Below are 21,877 nucleotides of genomic sequence, written 5' to 3' on the forward strand. Positions count from 1 at the left end.
CAAACTGACCAACACTCCCTAGAGGCGCCCTCCGTCAGCCAAGTGCCTGATGGTATTTTTTTTCACAGCACCCCACTCAATCCTAAGAGAGGAGTAAAGAAGCACCTTGATGATATCACTGATATTAAGTTTCAGAAAAGTCATCGCTCACTGTGTGAGGGGCAGGGGATGGAGGTGGGCGAGGAGAGGGTGACCGGACTGATAAGAATCTCTTTGTCTCAGAGTGATGACCTGCACTGCTGGGTCAAAATCCTGGGGAGCTAACTGCTGTGAAGCATTTTTCAACCTTTGAAAGGTGTTGAGACATTGAAGGGTGGTGTAGAGATGGCTATTGAGTTACTGTGATGGGGAGGGCTGGGGTGCATGCTTGCTTGATGGCCTGAGGCATTTGTAAGGCAATAGGAAGGCCAGCAGCTCTCGTCTTTCTCCCATCGGTGCCTCGTCTGTAACACAGGCCTGTGACACCTGCCCTCTCACACCTGACTCTGAGACGACGGTTAAAGAATGACGCTGATCTAAATCTCAGTCTTCACACGCAACACTCCCACTGGCATTAAGACAGAGATGCTGAGCTGTGCTGCCTTAAAGGTTGGTAATTAATAATAATAACTGTAAGGCCTGAAAAAAAAGCCCTGAAATGAAAACTTGGGCTTATGATGATATTAGCAAATTAGACGACTCCAATTTCATATGCAAGCGTATGGAATGTTAGACACAGCCATACTATCAAACAGATTACTGATTATGCTTTTATTATATCAGAATCCAATAATATAGGAATCATAAAGACTCCGCCTTCTTGGCCATCCGTTCCAAGTAACTGTAATAAAGCCTCTTTGCCAAAGTCGTTTCAGTGGTCGTCTCCTAGCAGCCAACTAATTGAGAAAACTGATAAGCCCTGTTAGCTTCCAAGTGAGCCCTTTTGTTCTACCTGCTTGCTGATTCCTTGGGAGTCTCCATCTTTGTCCACTCAAAGCTAATTCAGCACTTCTCAGGCATATGAGCTCCTGATGACCTCCCAGTGGTGGGAAGACAAATGTAGTGAAACCTTGCAATTTGGCCGGAAACTTCTGACCACGTATCCTGCAACCTTTGGAGACTTCCTGCCTTGTTTCCAAGACTGATTTATAGGGTCATAGGCATTGTTAGTCTCTGGTGGTAGATTATGAAAAGATGCTTTTATCAGCAATTTTTCATATCCAGTTTCATATTACCATCTTAAAAACCAAAAGTCATATTTTATTTATTTTTACATTTTATTCATTGGTGTAATTGCTTTACAGTTATTTTTTAAGCCACTCTACCTTAAGAAGCAGCTCACTATAAAAGAATTTCATTAGTTTGGATTGACAGGGCTCTTCAGGGTTTTGTCCCAAGGTTTAATGCTATTTCCGTTTTTTCCACTCTGACAAGAAAACAGCTCAGGGACAAAATTTGCATATTTGACATGCAAATAGTCAAATTAAAAGATTTCAATTACCGACACAAAACTCTAGCCGTCTTTGAATTCGGTCTAAAAACACTTTGATTAGCATCACCATTTAAAAAGTGAGCTGTTTAGACCCCAAAATCATCATTTATCATCACCAGTAATGCAAAGTAAAGTCATGTGAGGGGTGACAGGGTTGATAAACACAATATAAATAGAAAGGCAGCAAGGCTCCCCATCATGTACATGTAAATAGCACACAAAACAAGCATAGCGTTAAGAGTCATGTGGGGAATGCAGCAGTTAGTAGACACACACACACACAGGTATTTACTTGATCTTTTTACAGTAGTGCTTTCACTTTAATTGCTGTCTGAATAATAATGCACTGGAACATTCCTTGCGCTCTCTGATCAATCTGAAATATTGGGTAATGAAATAAAAGCTCCGACGTTCTAGCAAGCTTTGTTGCCATCTCCTTTTGGCCCGTAAAAGAAAGTTGGTGAAATGTGCAATGATAAACACCCATAAAGCCCTGTCTCATTTTACTGAGAGGCCATTATGGTACCATCCTGAGAGGTGCTTTCATTCTCTGACAGTTAGTGAGATTCTTCTCATCTATAAAACATGCAGGTTACATTTAGAGGTAGCTGTAAACTGCCAGTTTGCTCATTTAGTAATGTCTGGGGAGTGTAGCTATCAGGTATTCATCTTCCGCCTCCTGGCCTCTTGCTGTGGCCCGGACTGGGAGGACAGTGTCTCACAGTCATAAATGTACAAATAAATGGGTAAAATCTCCACCAGTACTCCAACAAATGCTTTTATTAGCACTGCCACAGCTGAAAATGCTTTATACTGAATGTTTTTTTTTTTTCCTTCTCATGCTCTGAAAGATTAAATAATTATGTCACATTTGTCACAGACTGTCAGATTTTCCACTTTGCTGCAGTCCCTTTAAGGATCAGTCTGTATATTAAATTATTCTGACCTTTAGGCTGATTATACAGCACGTTGTTGAATTTGGCATTAAAAAGACTATGGGAAATCACAAAATCCTACATTTGTACTATCCAATCTCAATTTGTAGCATCCAGTGTGCTCTTAGTTAGGCTAATTGTTAATGAATTCAAACCTAACTTTGCTCTATTCAGGCTGTCTGCTTCATGTACTATGCCCGTGGGACACATAGCCACAGACCCAGAAAACTTTGCTAATTGAAAAAGTATACGCCGTCAAATATACAGCCATCTATCTTGCCTTTGTGCAATAACAATGCAATCAAATGGTAAGTGCACGGAAGAATATGTATACCACTAATTGCAATTGAGTGCATTTCCCTAATGAAGCCCAGGCCTGACCCTAATGTTTTGCCTACGCACAAAACATTGTGTGGGCATGTGTGAATGTGTGCTTCTTGGCCTCTTTAACTATCGGCGTGAGATGCCAACATATTTCTTTGTTTTGATTATTAACATAACTTTCAACCCACAAAGCCGTTTTGCTAGGGAAAAGGAAAGGAAGTGAATGAGACACGCAGCCAAAGAATGCAGGCATGAGTGGTACATTCTCCCATACACCATTTAGCATTATGAAGCACAGGCCTGTTGTCTTTTATTATGATTAATCTCCAAGCACACAGGTTTTCGAGACCCCTACATCAAATCTCTGGTTGCAGGAACTCGAGAATGAGCCTGAAAAACAACGAGTACACATGCATCTTAGCCTTCCTTATACCTTACGCCCTAGAAGATCATGTCTCAGACAAGGACAATGTTTGTTAGTACATTCTTTACATCGGAGAAAAGTAAACACAGATTTGAGAGAAGGGGTAAATGTAAAAAAAACTAAACACCGTCTAAGCTACTCATACATGAAACACTGCCTTACCTCTTAAACGATCCCTGTTCCCTTTAAGAAACAAAAAAAGAGGGAAATATACAAACCAGTACCTAAGTTTTAGAACATTTGGTGAGAAACATTTTAATTTTAAATTTCCTTAAATTATAAAACTCTCACCAAAGGTAGCAACTATCAAAATTCTGTAGGATTTCACCAGTACTTGTTGGAGCCTTCAAAAAAAAAAAAAAAAAAAAAAAAAAAAAAAAAGCAGGTTACGAGACGGAAGAGAAGTTTTGAATCCGACAAGAGCGTTACTGTACTCAGCAGCTGTACTCAACAACATTAAATGACTTCTTTCACGATTGCTCATTCCATTGACTGCCTGCAACTGTACAGCTTTGGGTCAAATGAAAATGAACAGGCCAATGTTAGACGGTGCTGTAGCAGAGGTCTGTCTGACCTTAACTGGCAGAAAAGCCATGCATAATAACATCAGTAATATTGTCAATATTGTCAACGGTGCTGTCTGGAGTTTTGAGAAAACTCAATAGTAACTCATGAGCTGAGGTTGTAGAGACATAAACAATTATTCATCCTTGTCCATGCTCCGTTGACATTGACTGGGAAGCTAAATAATCTAACAATACACAAAACATCCTCTACCAAAATGCAAATTTAAAATACCTGTAAAGCTGATTAAATTTCAAACACTGTAGCAAGCAGTCCTTGTCTCAACCACAGAACAGGAAAGGAACTGTCATAAAAAAAAGTGTTAACATCTAAATATGTTGACATACCACAGCAGACGGTTGTGATTGAGACGCCAGCTGGTGTTTAGAGTGAAAGCCTAAACCTAGTTTACCATAATGAAGCTCTCAGGGGGGAGGCAATGCACTCCTCATTCCATGCTGCTTTACTTGGCTTCTTAACACCTCCAAACTTGAAACATACACACATGGATTTTTGGGACAAACACAAGATCTCCCTGGTTGCTACTAAAAAGTGGCACTGGGTGTGTTTGCACAGCTTGAGAGAGAGCTCCACTAAACAAATGATTGACTATTTGATGCCAACTTGCATGAGTCTAACAAAACAACAAAAAATAATCTTCATTTCAGGGTGCCAAATTGTCTGAGTATGGGTAAACATAATTTTGCCCTCTCTCTCTGTTGGACATAGTTTATTTGTTTGTTTATAGTTTGCTTCTTCAGGAGAGAAAGTCTCTTCCAAGACAGTTAAAATAAAAACTTTGAATTAAGATGTGCTTATTATGGCTAACAGCGAGCATTACAGTATCGGTTCCAAAATGATGGTGCCCTGCTCCCCTTTCTAATCAGCCCTTAATGACTACTTAATGGCAACTTTCTTTCACATTTTGAATGTAGGCTGTGCTCTCTTACCACTAAGAGACTGTGAACTTTACTCACTGTTATGAATCACATCGACCTGCTGCCAGCTGACGGCCAGCCGATGTACCTCTCAACTCTGACTGTTGTGTTTTGGCCACTTCAGGTCCACTTCATCATAAAAAGAGTTCCACCTACCCGAAGCCAGGCCTCTCTTTTGGGAGAAAGCGCGCCAGTCAATCAAAACTAGCTTTTTTTTTTTCAGTGAGAAATCAGCAAAATGCCTAAAAGTTGTTGTGTCCCAGGACACAAAATCCAGATCTCTGCTTTTATATACTTACAAATCCCAAAACAGAAATCCATAGAAGAGTGCTCTGTCTTTAGGCTATCAGCTGCCTGAAGGCAAACTGTGGAATCCTGCTTAAAAGTATAAAGCTTCAAGTTATCATTTATTACTGGTGAAAAGAAGTGGTGTTTAAGTTTTATGTTGTTCTTATCCTTCTTTCCCTTATGAAAGGAAAAGAAGGATAAGAACAGCAACTTTCCCTTATGTTGTCAGTCAGCTTGATTTGAAAAGTGAGTACAGTCTGCCTCTTTGCTTACAACATGTCACGTTTCTTTCAGAGTCAATGTGGGCTGATACATTTAGAAGCGCATCAGCTATGAATACACCCCAGAAATTAGGAGCAGGCTGTAGCAGGGCCTATTCAGAATACAGATTATCTGAACACTAAGCTACTGTTACTTTACTGAATCACATACATATTGACCACGCTTGGTCCTTTTATAAGGCAAATAATCATTGACATTTCATTCTTAGGTGAAGCATCACGTAAGATAAAATCATCAATGAAAATACTGCCTGACCTTCTACTTCTCCTTCCATCCTGCTGGCCTGCTCTGACATGCCTCTTCATTAATTTCAGCCACACAGACAGCATTAATTGGCCCGCAGTTAATTGAGTTGTCTTCTAAATGGAAATCATTGTGTAGCTGTTTTCAGGACTTTACTACGTTGGTATACTAGTGTAACCGTGTAATGTCAAACACACTTACAGAAACAATTATCACGCCTTACAATGTCACCTTGCCAAGGAAAATCAAATGTCAGATGAATAATCTCTTCACATACTTTAGACATCTCTTTGGGTGCATTTTAACAATATATTGTAGTCCAATAAAATAGCTGTGCATTATTGCAGTATTAATGTATTAGATTTAATACAATTAGACGCTGGATATTTAGTGCTTCAGCATTGTGCTACACGATTGTATTTAGTGACCAATATCCCTACGAATAAGAAGCAAAAAGACCTCTTGAAATGTGATGACTCACTTACACCAGTAACCTATATGTTGATTCAAGGCACTATGATTTTCTTACTAACACTCACACTCACACACACACACACACACACACACACACACACACACACACACACACCAAGATTGCCTTTTATGTTGCAGGGATTTTCAGTATGTGAAGACTACAGCCATTCTCTTTGTGTGAGAAGGGATCACCTCACGAAGGATAAAGGAAGAAAAGGAAGAGAGATGTCAGAGTTAGTATTTTGCAATATTCAAGCTCAAAGGGCAGTCAAGTTTGATATCCCTCTCAAATATGTTCACCTGCTCTGTGACTATGTGCAATGCCTTGCATCAGATGGTAAGCTCTGCGGAGTAATTTTGCAAAACAAAGGGAAGGTGGAATGTTTTACACTGTTTTTTTTTTTTTTTCATTATTTCAGCTGTTACATTTAAATTTGCAATTCATGAGTGATTCAGAGAGTATAGTGTGATGACAATTAGTGAGCTTAACCGAGACAGTTAATAAAATAAGATATTTTTAAAAGCTTTTTGTTATGAACACATGACATTGTGCTGGTGTGATATGATGTGGTATGATTTGCTCTCCTGGGCGTTAAATGTGATAAGTTGTTTTAGTAGTCTTAGTTCAATTATAATTTGGTGCAGTGTGGATTATGGATGCAGTGTTGACTAATTGTATGACTAATACAACGCCCATGACATAACCTACAGCTATAAATGTGGAGATAGCTGAGTGCTAGCAGTGACTGTATCTGATTACCTACCCAAAATTAGATTAATCTTGCATTAAAAAAATGTCTGTTGGATAAATTGTTTAAAAACTTGCATTCTGACAAACAATTAGATACCAAACACAATGTTATACAATTTATTCCATTTATTACAGGACAGGAGCCCATACATCAGCCTCTCAACCCTGCAATTCCCTTAAGCTACAGTGGTCTGCAATAGACATAAACAATGAAGACGCATTTAAAACAACAGAGACAAACAAGGAAGCTCATTAGAGCAGAGATCCAACAAAAATGTTTACTGAGGCAATAGCCTATATCATGATGCTAAATGCTGAAATAATAAAACTACTTTGTCATTTTCTTTTTAGGCCTGACAAGAAGGCTTTTTAGCCATGACTGAATAGCTTTGTGATGGCAGTCGATCGCTCATAACTCTGCCCTCCACTGTTGCGCTGTACAAGAAGAAGGAAGGAAGAAATAGGGACTGTCTTAAAATACCTGCAGTGTGTTTTCGTTGTACGCTTGATAGTACGTTTTAAAAGCTATTGGAAACAGATGGCACTATCACTGAGTCACTTCTGTTAATCAAAAGCATTACTAACCTGCAGATATACTTATATATAATCTGAATTTGTCTACATATGTGATTGAGTTTTGTGCAATGAGGCTGGAAAAGCCAAACTTATTTCTCCTTTAACAAGAAAGCAAAAATATACATATTAGCCAAGTAAATCTGAACATCTGTGCTTTTGCCTTGTGTCCATTTGGACTTATATATTGAAGAGATATCACATGATTAAAGGGGTAATTAAAAGGGGTAATTGTGTCTACTGGCCAAATGTTTTTTCCGAGCCTTTGGCCATGCAGTATGGAGCTAACTTATGCCGCCTTTTCCACCAATTATCAAGATACCCAGTATGACATGATAAACGCACTTATATCAACTGTAATGTGATGTGTTTCATCAACAACGCGGCGCAGCCTCTGGGGAACCGTGGTGGCTGGAGGATGGCCATGTGGTGCCTGATTATCGAGAGAACATGGGAAATTAAATCTGCTGAGAGTAGACAACATCCTCCTCTGAGTTCCCTGCCTGTCATAATTTACTCCCATCTTCCTTTCTTCTTCTTCTTCTTCTTCTTCTTCCTTCCCCTCACCTGGCAGTTTTTCAAAGTATACCTATAAATATACAGTGTCTCTGCACCTTGTCTTCATGTTTGTCTAAGTGGCACAACCCATGAATGATAGAAAAAAAAAAAAAAAACAGATGACAAACACAAGATTTTCTTCTTTACTCTACTTTTACCTCTTCCACATTCATCCGCAGCAAATTATATTCTTACATATCAATCAACACCTGCTCATGGCAGGAGAGGCAAGAAAAAAGATGAGCAGTTGCTTCCTTAGTGCTCATATCAAAGAGGAGTGCGTGGAAGCTGCTTAGGAGCTGACTATTTACAACAGCCTGAGTTTCAGCCACTCGAGATATAATTAGCTTCACCGTCATGCTGAAGCACAACACAATAATGCAGTAACCTAGATAAAGCTTATAGTACAGAGAGATTTCACTGCTCTGCCGACAAGGTAATATGCCTTATTTTAGCAGTATGTAAATCTATTGTATGTTTTTCATAATCAATCTTTTGTTGTATCCATATATCTGTCTATTGTTCTCTCTGTAGCTTAATGTGTTATGTAATGTGCTGTTGTTGCCTTGGTGGGGTCTCCCTCATAAAAGAAATCCAAGATTTTAACCCTGGTTAAATAACAAGTAAATAAAGTGAATAAAGTAAGATAAGTACAATTGAACAGAATTAGAGCATTAGCTCTATGTGCAGGGAGAGCTTCCGGCCAGTATCTGCACCTAGCAGACAAAAAACCAAATGCCACCCACAGTATTGGGAATTCGGTTCCATCACAAAGACTGCGTGGTCTTCGCCTTATATTGAACCTTAATCTGCTTTGTTTGGGTGTGGAGGGGGGACCAAGATTCTATTAAAGAGATTAAATTGTTTCCATAGCCTACTGAGGCATCAAAGGCCAACCAAATTGCAGCCCGTTACTTGAGTGGGTTTCGCTAAAGTCACTTATTTGTCCATTTCATCATGCTAATAGCAGAAGCCATCATCCCATTATAGCTCCACAGCTGAGCGAGGTTAAACAAATGCAGTTTGTTTGAGGTCGCACTACCTCCAAGTCAGGTCCCACTGCTCTCCCCCTGTACATCACAACAAATCATCAGCTTGTCTATAACTGCTTTATATAAGGAACCTTCTGAACCCCGGTGCATTAACCACCTCTTCACTCACTGGCACTAAGGCCCAAGAGTCCTCTTTTCAGTCTCCTCTTGTTCTCCTCTTATCGAAGATTCCTCCACATGTCGCACTCTGTTATGGAAATAAAATCCAATCTAACTTCATGGTCAAGTTAAAATTGCTTTGTTCTTCTGGGGAGTTTGTTACACAGTATGACATGTCAAGCATCTGACTGAATATTCTCTGTATGCAAGGCACAGTTACCCTAATGACTATTTTAAATGACCAACTGAAGAAATAAAATCCTGCAGTATCTGCTCCTAACAAAGTCTGCAAGAAACACTGTTGAGATCATTTTGTCATAAATGAGCCTAAATGGGCTCTGGTTTTGGAAAACTGATGGAGTTCATTAGTACTCATTGTTTGCAGGGTAGTTACATCAAACACTGACTTGTAAGCCCTAAGACCTCGGAAAATAATAACTCCATCAAGCCTAATAGAATCATATCACCCAGACATTTCACATAAAACTCACCGTTCATCATAGCCACCAGAACCTAGCCTCATTTCTATTACCATTCCGCTGAACGAAGGTCTTTGTCTATAATGAGTCCACATTCCCTAAGCCCTACAGTAACCACACAATCACTTGTGTCAACAGAAGGGAAATCCATTTCATCAGGACGTCCAGTCAGTACTTCATTACCATACACGAGGGCAACAACTGTGCAGCCATGTACCCCCAGAGAGCTGCTGCTGATTGCCGGTGTTCAGTGCATTTGCCAAGAGTTTTTCATTATGACTGTACAACAGATAGAGCTCCTTCGATTAAAACATCAACGCATGTCGGTTCATCAAGATGACATATTGCATCCTTCCGATTCTCCGAAACCAGCACATGTTTCAGGGGAATGGTGAAGACGATACAAAGTACAGAGTGAGTGAGATAACTTTTCTCTTTCTGTAACTCATCTTAATTTCTGCCACTAATGTGGAGATTTAGAGACGTAATAAGCTCAACTTTTTTTTTTAATTTCCTGTGTACATATACATATAAAAACCACTGACAGTCAGCATGTTTTCCTGCAATGTTTTCCTTGGGTCAGTCTAATTTGTATTAGTAAGCATTCAGCAGTGTTCTTTAAGGTCAACACCATTACAGTTTTTTGTCATCGTCAACTAGCTGATTCTTTCCCAAAAAACTCCTAACAAAGTCTGCAATAAACAGTGTTGACATCAATTACAAATTACATTTTTTTCTCACGTTTATTGTATTTTTTTTTGTTGCAAGGTTTCAAAGATATGTTGTTCTGAATTCATACCTTATTTGTTTTCCTCTAGAAAAAGGCTGCTGTTGTTATGAACCAGGTTCATTATAAAAGATGGAAAAGGTCTCTCTGATAGTGCCTTGGGATGATTTTCTAGGGTAAGGAGTATGTTTCCTGGTTCACTTCTGCCACGGTTGCTATAAAACATAATTTGGGTATAAACAGTCTAAAAATATTCAGCGTCTATAAACTTCTCCGGCACAACGGGCTGCACACTTTAACAGACTGCTGATGGCTGTGTGATATCATATTATGTTAAGCAGCAGACACCTACAGTATGTCTAGTTTAGTGTTTGTTTAGAGTTTGTTTTTATGCTACTCAGTCTATTTTTTAGGAGGCTCAAAAACATTCAAGGATTACCCAATGTTTAAAAATCCACCCACATATTTGACAGAAAAGGACCAAAAATAATATATATAAACATAGTATAAAGTTCAATGTGGGGACAAAAACAAAATACAAATAGAAATATTATCTTACTACTGTATATTTCTAAAATAATGATATATTTTTGTCAATGTTAATATTTGTTTAAAAGTGATTATTTAAAAACAGCTAACTTACAAGAAAATAGATTTAAATAAGTATTCAGATATATATGATATATTCAATATATATTATAATGGATATTTTTTTGAAAAAAAGTCTAATTTGTTTCTCTCTGTTTTTTTAAATTAATAATTAATTACCCTTTAAGATTTAGACAGTAAGTAAACATCTAAAATACCTACTGAGAAAAGAAAAAACATACACAAAAGAATATATATTTGAAAAGTGGATGCAAAGAAAATGCCTTCCAGCAGTAACAGTAGTGGTGGTTATGAAAAATGTTCAATTTACTCTTTTCCTTATTCTGTATATAGTTTTATTTTACACATGCAGGTGTTCAGGGTAAGCATGAGCAGTCTTCCAATGACAAGCATAAAAGTAGCAACTGATACAAGCCTGAAGGTGAAAGCTGATAAACGCTCCGTCTATGTGTATCCGTAGACACTGTGTGAGTAACTATGCTTTACGATTTAAACAAAATTACCTGTTACATAAAAGATAATAATCGGATGGACATTGGAGCTCTTAAACTCCTTAATTCAGTTTAAAAACACAGGAAAAACAGCTGCACTCTTATTAACTGAAAAATGTTACTAATTTAGATTTATGTAAGGCTACAAATGAATCTCTGATTTAAGAAAACAAATATTAAAATTGGCATGATTCTCTACAGTTAATCATATCAACTTACGGTTTACAAGTGTTCAAATAAATAATTGCCTGAGTAATTCCAGCTAAGTCTTTTTTTTTTTTAATTAGAGTGTTTCAGAGACTTTTAGAAATATTTTGAAGTTTGGATTGAAATAGTGTCTCCTTTTAGTGTTGACTCCTTAATTGGCTAGAAGCAAACATTCAACTTAGCAAGACTTATAAATAAGCATCTGGAAATGTAACAGTGACAGATTCTTTTGAGAATTACTCTACAGTCAAACTTTTAAGGAGAGAAGCATACGTTATTTTAAAATGCATTCAAAATGGCCAGTTGAGAGCTCATTTTGAGAACACGGCCCCTGGTTCCTCAGCTTTAAGAGAAACTTGTACATGCTCACAAATATTGAATGAACTGCCCTGGGTTATAGGAATTGTATTCTCATTTAAAGCTTCTCAGCAAACATCACAGTCTTTCATTTCAGTTGCTTAGAGGCCCTCTTATATGGAGTGATTTTTCTTTTTAGCAAACAGAGAAATAGTAGGGAGGACACAATTTCATATCTCCATAAAGCACTGATGTTCTAGGTAGAATTTTGACAGAGACTTAGTCACAGTAACGCTACATTGGATTATTTTATTTCTGCTACAACACGACTACATTTTCTAGATAGCATGAATTTATTCTAACCACTGCAACTCCTCTGAAGAAACCAGGACTGTGAAGCTAAAACATAAAATTATCAAATGCAGTGAAAATTACATCCTTCAAAGAAAATACCATGACCAAAATGTGTGCTTTATATTCCTTTACTTACATGTAACATTATGTTGCTCATTACCTGGACCATTACCATAACCTAGCTATTATACATACTGTAGGAAGCCATTATAGAAAACCTTGCCACTGCAGGCCTGTAACCAAGTAGCTCATCAGTATTTCTGCTAAGGTGCACACTTTTCTGGGCTCTCTGTGTGCACGGCTTTCATTTGTTTGTTTCCTCAAAGGTTTACAGTATTCGCAGGACTAAAGATTAACTGGGATGAACTGAAGCTGAAATGAGGGAACTGAGGAAAACATGGGGGGGGGGGGGGGGGCGGGACAGAACTGGAGAGAATGAACTGATGTTCAAAGAGGGGTATTGTGAAGACCAGTGAATCGCCTGCTGACGACCACGCAGAGCGCACTGCTTGGGGATTGTGCAGAGAAACAGTCAGCAGTCAGGGGTTGATTTCTACAACCCTCTCTTTTCACCCGTGCTTCACTCTGCCAGTAAAGAGCTAGTTTCACCCTGCATCTCCCCACATTCTCTCACAGATAAAAGAACTCACTCCTTCTTTTGTTCTTATAACCACACAACTTCGCACGTGCTCTATCTCTACAGCATCTCCAACCAAAAAGACCAAAAAGTGAACATGCCACAGTCTCACTTCTTATGGTGTAATATGTGAAACCTTGTACTGAGCTCCAAAATCAGCATCTCTGTTTCATTTTGTTCCAAAAATGTGTTTCAATTTATATATATAAAAAAAAAAAAAAACAGCACAACATTGGACATTTTCCAGACTGCTGGAGGAGCAGATGCTGAAAATCTGTAAGATGCCTCCGAATTTCCAGTTGTCACCTCAAACAGTTCTAAAGAAACATCTGTGAAAGGGAAGCAGAAAAAAAGGATTTATCCATCTGAAATGCAGAACCAGCTCAGTCATCCTACTTCTCAAACTAACTGCTGTTGGAGGTGTCAGTGATGCTTAAGTGGAGCCACAGTGCCCCCTACAGGCAACTAGATAAATAAACAAGCTTTATGACCACTGAATTTATTCATGCGTTGGTCTGCTGCTGTATTACCCATTTAAAGAAAGCTTTACCTGCTTCATGCTGCTACAAAAAAACATTTTATCCATCTGCTTGAGAGGACTGAACCCTTACCCCCCCCCCCACACACACACACACACACACACACACACACACACACACAGGCAGGCCGTTTCATAGTATATGCAGAGGGGTAAGTTATGAGTCATATTTTTTGCAACCACCATCTCCAAGTACCCACTCAGAAAGCATTATGTTGTTATTTTCTTTTAGTTATGGCCATCTTTAAAAATCACTAAAATAGGGTTAAGGTTAGAAAGGACAAGGATGTTAAACACCAAAAATTGTTAAATCAAGGTTAAATTTAACTCACTAAAGAGAAGTTAATGCTCCTCTATTACTTTTTTCCTGTTTATTTTTCATTCCACACTCTATAAATGACCTTTACAGGTTGTGTGAGACAAAGGAAAAGAGAAACAGAAGGTGCTGAGAGACTCTTTCCTCCTTTTAGACAGACCCTGTGTCCCCAGTCTGAATACCCTCTCAATTACTCACAGGCCTGATGGATGGGATCTGGCGTGTGTGCAGCATAAGGCAGGGTGTTTCGCAATGTTTGTTTCAGGACAAGGAGGAGGTGCTGGAACAGAGGCGAGAGGGAGGAGGGTAGGAAGAAAAACAAGGATGCAAACAGCGGCTTTCTGACCTTGACAACGATGACTTAAGTTCTCTGTCTACCGGGAACAACAAGTGAAGACCTGACCTGATTGACGGGCCTCTTCATGAGCGCTGGCAACGGTCTCCAAAGACAGCGTTAGTTTCAATGCCTAAATATCACTTTGTGTGGGTTTGTGTGTGTGTTTCAAATGTGAGTGTCTTAGAGAGAGAGAGGTGTGGGTTCGGTCACAAAATGCGTGACCGGGAAGGAAGGTGAGGCTCATTCTCCAAACACTCAATACGGTCATAGACCATTAGCAGTCCAAGCAATGGGAGACATTTCTCTAAGTGCCAGCCGGATACACACTGACAGCAAAGACTCCCATGATTACTTTCCATTAGCCACACCTCGTGAAAGATTATTTCTATTTGGCTATGTTGGCACTACGTGGGCAGCGGAGATTAGGTAAACAACGATGACCAAACACATCGAGGCGGGCTGCGGGGCTGTTCATATTCTGGACGCTGGGGGGAGAGAAATCGAGCTGAAATCGGAAGGAGGGGGAAGCGCGCCAGCTGGTTTGTCACCTCGACTCGCATTTACACCTTGATGGCAGGGAAAACCCTGTCCTTGTGCTGTATCTCTCTCAGACCTGATACGATTAACTGGACCTTTTAGCGCGGGACCCAATGCAGCCCACTCACCGGAGTCATTTCACTGTTCAACAGAGCAGCAAGTTCTCTCAGGCAGGGGCATTGATTTTCATTCTTGGTGTGACAGTGCAACAATCACAAGTTTGCTCAAGAAGTTACCAGTCCTCTGTCATGGTATCTAATGTACTCTGTGTGTGTGTGTGTGAGTGTGCGTGTGTGTGTGTGCGCGCAAGTGTTAATGTGTACCTGCATGTATGCGCAACCGGCAACAGAGTGAAGGAAAGAGAAGAGAGAGAACGTGAGAGACCCTGAATTGTCGTCATATTGCTCGGAGCATGGCTGCATCACTCAAGGAGTTTATGGCACAGGGTGTGAATCTGCAGAGAGACAGATAGACCCGTCGAGCCCGACTCTCTAGGGGCTGAGTGTGTTGTGCAGCACATCCATGGCCTGACAGAAAATCTAATGAAGGGTCTACACTGACAAGATCCCCAAACAGTGGGAAGCAAAACCAAAAGTCATAGATTTTATCAATCACAAGGGGAAATAGAAAAGCAAAAAGTCAATTGTAAATCTGATACTATTCTTTGCAACGTCATACCACAGTCTGGTGTTAGTCTGTGAGAGCTTATTGGTGAGACAACCTATTCAGTGACAGCTAAAAAAATTAAAAAAAACAGCCCTGGTCCATAACAGTATCACTGTGTCCCAACGACATTGTAGACAGATGCAGTAAAATAAGGATTTGGACAGCAAATCAATTTTGCGAGAGAGTATTGGCTTTCACAAAGTAGAAAAGGAGAATATGTTGTCATATATAACAACCAGAACTTTAAAAGCCCCCTAAAGTTGGGAAGCGTGACAGTGAAAAGTCTGTCTTTGAAGAGTCTGTCTATAGAACAAGAGCTTAGCAAGAGAATAAAAATGCCACATCTACTTTTCATTCTGGAAAGCCTTCTGCTTTGCAGGCTAAAATATTACCAGAGCACTCAGAGAGTCATTCCCTAATAAATAAGGCAGTGCTCTCCATTAAGGCCTGTGACTCAGAGAAGCACATAATATTCTCTGGACATTACATGCTATTATCCAGGACTGTTGCTGTGCTGCCACAACTACTGAGGTTTTCAATAAAGATGAACCGCAACCACAGAAGCAAAAAGAGTTTTCTTCCTTCAATAAAAAATCTACCACATTGCTAACAATGTGCATTTTTTTTTGCTTGCCTGTGGCTGTTGTTTTGACAACAAATGAATATTTGTGGATGATTCAAATTTAGTTTTTTTATGGTTATTTTAATCTGTTATTCTTATTCAAACTGTGCTACAAATAACCTAATAACCAAACCCATGTCAAGTCCTGGCTACTCTTATAATTAAACAGTCTGCAGTTCAAGAGCAATTTAAATAATATCGACAAAGTGATTTAGAAGCCAATTTTGTTTTGCCCAACTCTCACCTGGCATAACATGCGGTAATGCTTTATGCATTTATTGGCTAATAAATTTGTTAGGATTTAATTTAGAATTATATGATGACTGACATCACCCTCAAAAAACAGCTGCACTACTACATGCTACCTTGCCCTAACCACAGAACAACATTGTATTCTATTCAGTATTGACCAGATCAGGGCATGTTGTCTTCTGCCGTACATTATGCATGAATGACCATGAAGGTAAACAATGCTGTCTGTGTGCCAGGCAACCTCTGCAGGCAAACGCTGTTTGAAACGACTGCATATCCAAAAAAAAACATATAAAAGTCAATCTCCGGTTGATCAAGGTATTTTGCCCTCCGAGGGTCACCGCTCTCACCAAACCTGTGATGACAGCAGTACCAGCGGCTCCATACAAGTGAATACCAATTGCCTTTCTCGCACTCATTTCCACCCCTTCACGTTCTTTATAGCATTCATAACTAGATTCCCTGTGCACACTAAATTGGCTCCTGTAAAAAATGATCTAATATAGAACGATGGGAAAGGTTTACAGCGGGTAATGGATTAGGAGTCAACCCCTGTGCATAATTACCACAGTCATCATGATAAGAGAAGTCCTCTCCACTTCACACCGCTATCTTTACGACCTCATTCTGATCTGAGAGGGATGGTGACACTAGCATGAACTCCATGCACAAAGAAAAGGAGAAAAATGGAAGACATTATCTTGTGTTTGCCATGTAGAGGCAACATTAATGATATACATTAATTTAAAACCCAGTTTGAGTATCCTTTCAACTTTTAGTGAACCCTGCAATTTCCAATGAAACATGCCTTGATTAACTGTGATTCTCTTCTCATTCCATCTATCATTGTCTGATACCAATCCAAAGATATATGCCAAAAACATGGGCTACTAGAGTTGATGAATTAGCAATCAAGGAAATTGCTGGGTATTCGTCAAAATTACAGAACACAGTATCGCCACTAGCACTTACTGAACATACTACAGCTTTTATACAAAAGAAGAAAAATGCATCCTTTACAAGAATCTGGGCAAAAAGTGTTCCATTCTCAGGGAATCAATAACCAGGACAAAACAGTTGACAGTCCTGAGATGCTATCTAGACAATGTGCCGAGTAAAAAATGAGATCCACTACTTGGAGGTGTGTCACACATATCCCTCTGTGTCGCTTTCATCCTCTGGAAGAGAGTTATAGTGAGAGTGAGTGTGGATCTAACAACATTTGATGCAGAGTGGTGGCAGACCCATGCAGGCTCATTCTAAATAGCAGGCTGAGTTGATCCATCTGCCCGGGGTTGGATGCAGCAGCCCCAGCCACCTTGTCATGCTATGGCCATCCTGCCCACAACCCCCTGCAGCTTACCGATTGTCACCACATGCCTTCTTGTCCGGTTCCCGCCAGGCTCTCACTCGGGTGACAGTTTGAGCACCTTCTGTCCAAACTCCAGCCAAACAGAATTAAGGAAGAATTAAAAACTCAATGAGCCCAATAATTAAACTTTAATGGAGGACATAAAGCAACTTGACGCCCTTTAAAACCTATAGGCAGCCACCATAACAGCAGTAAGAAGCGGGCCTGTAAAATTACAGACATTTCTCCTTCGCAACCCACATATTGCCTCTGTTATGACAAAACCTTGGGCACAGACCTTTGATACACCTTTGGCTTATAAAATACATTTGAAACATGGAAAACTAAAGGACACGTCAGCTGCAATCAAGCTAGACACAGAAAGTTTAACAATGATTGTTTTGAGAGTTAGTCATCATGTCCATATCATGACCAACAGGGCAGAGGTTTTCATTGTTCATTTCCATGAGCTACAGCAGTTATTGTGTTTAGAAAAATTATATTTATAAAGCAGCCTTTAAGATAAGAAATCAACAGGAAAGTTGAGTCATCATACATAATTACCAAAACACAATACTCCATATCACAGTATAGCATTACATCAATGTACCTCCAAGTATTACATACTAGAAGGAAGGCTGTCACAAGACTATACAGAAACTGCTCCTGTGGTTGCTCTTGTCAGTTCATGACTAAACTAAATATCTAACAGTAGAAAATGTATTCCTGGAAGCTTTTACACACCAAATTTCATCTTTACCTATACAATTTTACATAATTAGTATCTCTGCACTTCATTGTTTGACTCAGGTTGGGAAAAAAGATTGTGTTTATTAAGCTTTAGACTAATCCTTTCACGCTGCTCAAAAAGTCCCACACTTCATACACAGCAGTCTACTGGTGCCAAGCCTAAATGAAAAACAGCATGAGAAAATGGAAGTACTGCAGGCTGGAGATTGGAAGCAGTGAATAGATGAAAGGCAAGAAGTTTAACAAACTATCCAAAGATCTTATCTGCGCACCTTGTACAACATCCGCAAAGTTTGTTCACATGGAGCTCAGAGCTGTGTTACTCACTTAAATTTGGATGTGAGCCACCGCAGCTAGAGCATGCCCAGCCTATTCAGCTAATAAGCAGTCTGTAACCATTATTTTGGAAATGTTGTGTATTGTTGTTAACCATCAGCTACAGAAAATGAATAATGTTTTTTTAAGTTATTTTGGGAACACATAAAAATAATAGTGTTTTGTCACCATAGGAACAAAAAACATGGCCTGGATCGTTCCATTTGCATTACAATTAGATAAGATCACAATCACAACATACTAATGTTATTGAACAGCGCTGTCACAGATAGTAAACAAAGCTGAACCACAAAGTCCACCACTACATGTTTTTAACAGTCCAGCCACCTGTACAAAGACAGCTGGTCCAACAGTATAAATAGAGTAGCAGTGTGCCAACTGCTGAGACCTTCTGAAAATTATAAAAAGGTTTCAGCAATTCCTTCAACCTTTCAGACCCTCTGACAGCCTGCTAAAAAGAATGAATTGCCTCATGGCCAACATGTAGCTCAATCAGAGCCTGGGCATCCAGCAGGATTTATTGCTGCAGAGGACTGCCTGAGCTACAGTAGTATTCAACAGTTTAAAACAAAAACCTGCAATGTTCCGTCTTGAACCACATTCCCGTTCTAATAACCTCTATTTATCTTAATTTAACTTAATAGAATCTTTGCTCGGTGAACAGAACTCCTCATGCACAGCCAGTGCTTTCAATCAGGTGCTGGTCGGTCGCAGAAACATCTTAGGTGAAGATCAGAAGTAGAGTACAATCATTGCTCAGTCTTATCGACTGCCTTCCCTTTGATTTGTTTAAGATCCTGATTGTAAAGGACAAACACTTAATATATTTCTACCAAAGAATTAGATAAAAGTGCAGTGAAAGGATTCACACTCCTCTGTCTATACTACATTACCAGCATGTAGTCTCACAGACTCTTAACATAAATAACATAAAAATCCTAATTGAATCTCTATCTATATAGAGCTTAAATACATTTAAAGACATATAGCAGTTATTACCAAACTCAGTACAAACAACATTCTATGTGAATTGTGTAACAACTGCTACAAGTGCAACATTTCTAAAGGTTAAAATGTTGATAAAGCAAGACAACTACCATGACATTTAGGCATGTGTCAGGTGTCTGTTAGGTGTACACATCTTTGTCCTTTACATGATACTGACAGTGATTCAGAATGTCATGTCACCCTGTCCTCGTCACGATGGGTATTTACATAGGCTAATAAATTAAATTCATTAGCCTTATCCAACAGAGCAGTCTGTTTTTCACATCTATTAATCTTGCATAAATTATAGAGCATTAATTTGACACAACATGCACACTGCTTAGTTAATATGTGTGTGCTTGTACGTGTGTTGGTGAGTTTGCAAATACCGCATGAGGAAATAGGAGTTATGAAACACAACTCCAGAAAGCCAAAGCAGACCTTGTTAATATCCTGTTATACAGCTATGGTGTGAGAATATCAGCCCCTATAGCTGAAAAATGGTCATAAGCATCAGCAGCAGAGGCAACAGGTAGTCTTTTAGCACCTCTGACTATGTGTGTAGGTTGTGAGCAGACTGCAGAACTTACATAACAGTGGCACAAATCTCTGAAAAAGGCATTTCTGTTAATGCTCTCTGATTCTACATCCTCTCGTTCACTCACTGTAACAGATCTTTACTGTGTTTTCCCCACCAGCAGTCTTGAAAATGTGACCACTAATCACTGCAGCACACACGCCACATTAATGACAGATGAGATGAACACAACTGCCGACCAAATCAAAATTAATTCAGTCATCAACCTTGTGTTTCACTGTCACAAGGTAGGAAAAGAGCTGGAATTTCCAGACACCTTTAAAGGTTAAGTAAGAAAATGTCATAATATAAACTTAACAGTCAATGTATTTCAGCCTAGGAGAAGACAGATCAACAAGAGTCCTGTTTAGCATTTGTCTTAAATGCAGTGGTCATGTTGTGTAATGCTTCATGAACCAGCACTTCTGGACTCTTAACAGTAGAGGGCAGCCAAGGACAATTTAACAGCTGAGCTGTCCCAGAGCAACAAACACCACCAACAGCTCCCAAAGGTCAAAGGGCAGAGTTCTTACCTGCATTGACTATGGCATCCACCTCCAAGACGGTGATATCTCCTTTGTAGAGAGACACTTTATCACTCAGACCTCCTCCACCTGTCAACTCCTTCCCTTCCTCTTTGTCATTGGCTGAAATAGAAAAAAAAATAGATAACTTCAACTCATTAAGAAGATATGAATTCATGAATATGATGTCACTCAATAAACATACATATTCAGAAACATAGTCCATAAACATATCATTATAGTCCTCAAATGCACTTAAAAAGAAAAAAATCTTAAGTTAAATGTCATTATGACAATGATCATTTCATCCATTATTCCAATGTGCAGTAATACTTTTAAGTAATAATACAATTTAAGTAGACAATGCTGAACTTACTTTGCTGTCAAGTCTTTACATGGCTAGTGTGAACTGCAAATCTGCATACCCTTAACCATACTTAGTGGTATATCTTTCTTATTTCATACAGTGCAAAAGGATTAATTGCATGTTGCAACATGTGGTAAAGAAAAAATCTACAGCGATAGTGGGTACTGTGGATAACAAGTCAGACAAGTTTAGCCAGATTAGCCAGATTAGCCATCGCTATTTTGTACAATATATTTCCTCTACGAGTTGAACCAAGGGATGAAAATAGCAAAGGAGCCGTGATAAGCACTCTGTTTCATACTGGTGCTGAAGGATAATACATCAGCAAGACCTTCCCAAACTTTCACACAGTACATCTAGACTAGCTGTGATAAAGAGTTATTATACCTTGTTTAATTTAATGTAGAGAAAAATACCACAACAGATGTGAACACATCACCAGGTTTTCCTTGTCCTTGTTTTCCTGTCAATCTACTTCCCTTCACTGAACATCAATTGTTGTTTGTGTCGGCTGTTTTGTCAAATCGTCACAACCATAAACTATGTTTTAAAGCTCTATAGAGCTTCCTACTTGCATATATTGTCTAGTTTCCTCATCCCTTTGGTACAAAAGGCTCAGCTCTGTCTCTGCTGTCTGCTGTGTCCCGGCCATGTCCAGCCCCAGGTGCAGAGGGGTACACTTTCTGTACTCAATTAGCTCTGATTGAGAATCATTAGCCCTAAAACTGCAGTCAACACAGACAAACAGGTTGGTCAAACTAAGCCAAACCATGCTGCTTTGTCTTTCTTTCCTGAATTCCTGATTAGCATGGATGAAGAACGAAATGTGAGTACAGTTATCACCTTATTTATGTATAAATCCTAATACCCTCTGAACCTTTTGCTTTTAGTTAAGGGCCATGATCTTTGTTTCATGTAGGCTGCACAGTGTGGCTGTGGC

The 21,877-nt window shown here is 39.2% G+C and overlaps 1 protein-coding gene across 6 annotated transcripts in view; it reads right to left on the reverse strand.

Annotated features, from left to right (window-relative positions):
• macrod2 (mono-ADP ribosylhydrolase 2) overlaps positions 1-21,877 on the reverse strand; it is a 423,644-nt gene that overhangs the window by 390,702 nt on the left and 11,065 nt on the right. For all 6 annotated transcript variants that reach the window (XM_042432917.1, XM_042432916.1, XM_042432915.1 and 3 more), the window contains exon 3: positions 20,580-20,693. In XM_042432917.1, the coding sequence (XP_042288851.1) occupies positions 20,580-20,693 (114 nt within the window). The remainder of the gene's footprint in view (positions 1-20,579; positions 20,694-21,877) is intronic.

The sequence above is a fragment of the Thunnus maccoyii genome, chromosome 14, assembly GCF_910596095.1.
Source record: "Thunnus maccoyii chromosome 14, fThuMac1.1, whole genome shotgun sequence".
Classification (NCBI taxonomy): Eukaryota; Metazoa; Chordata; class Actinopteri; order Scombriformes; family Scombridae; genus Thunnus; species Thunnus maccoyii.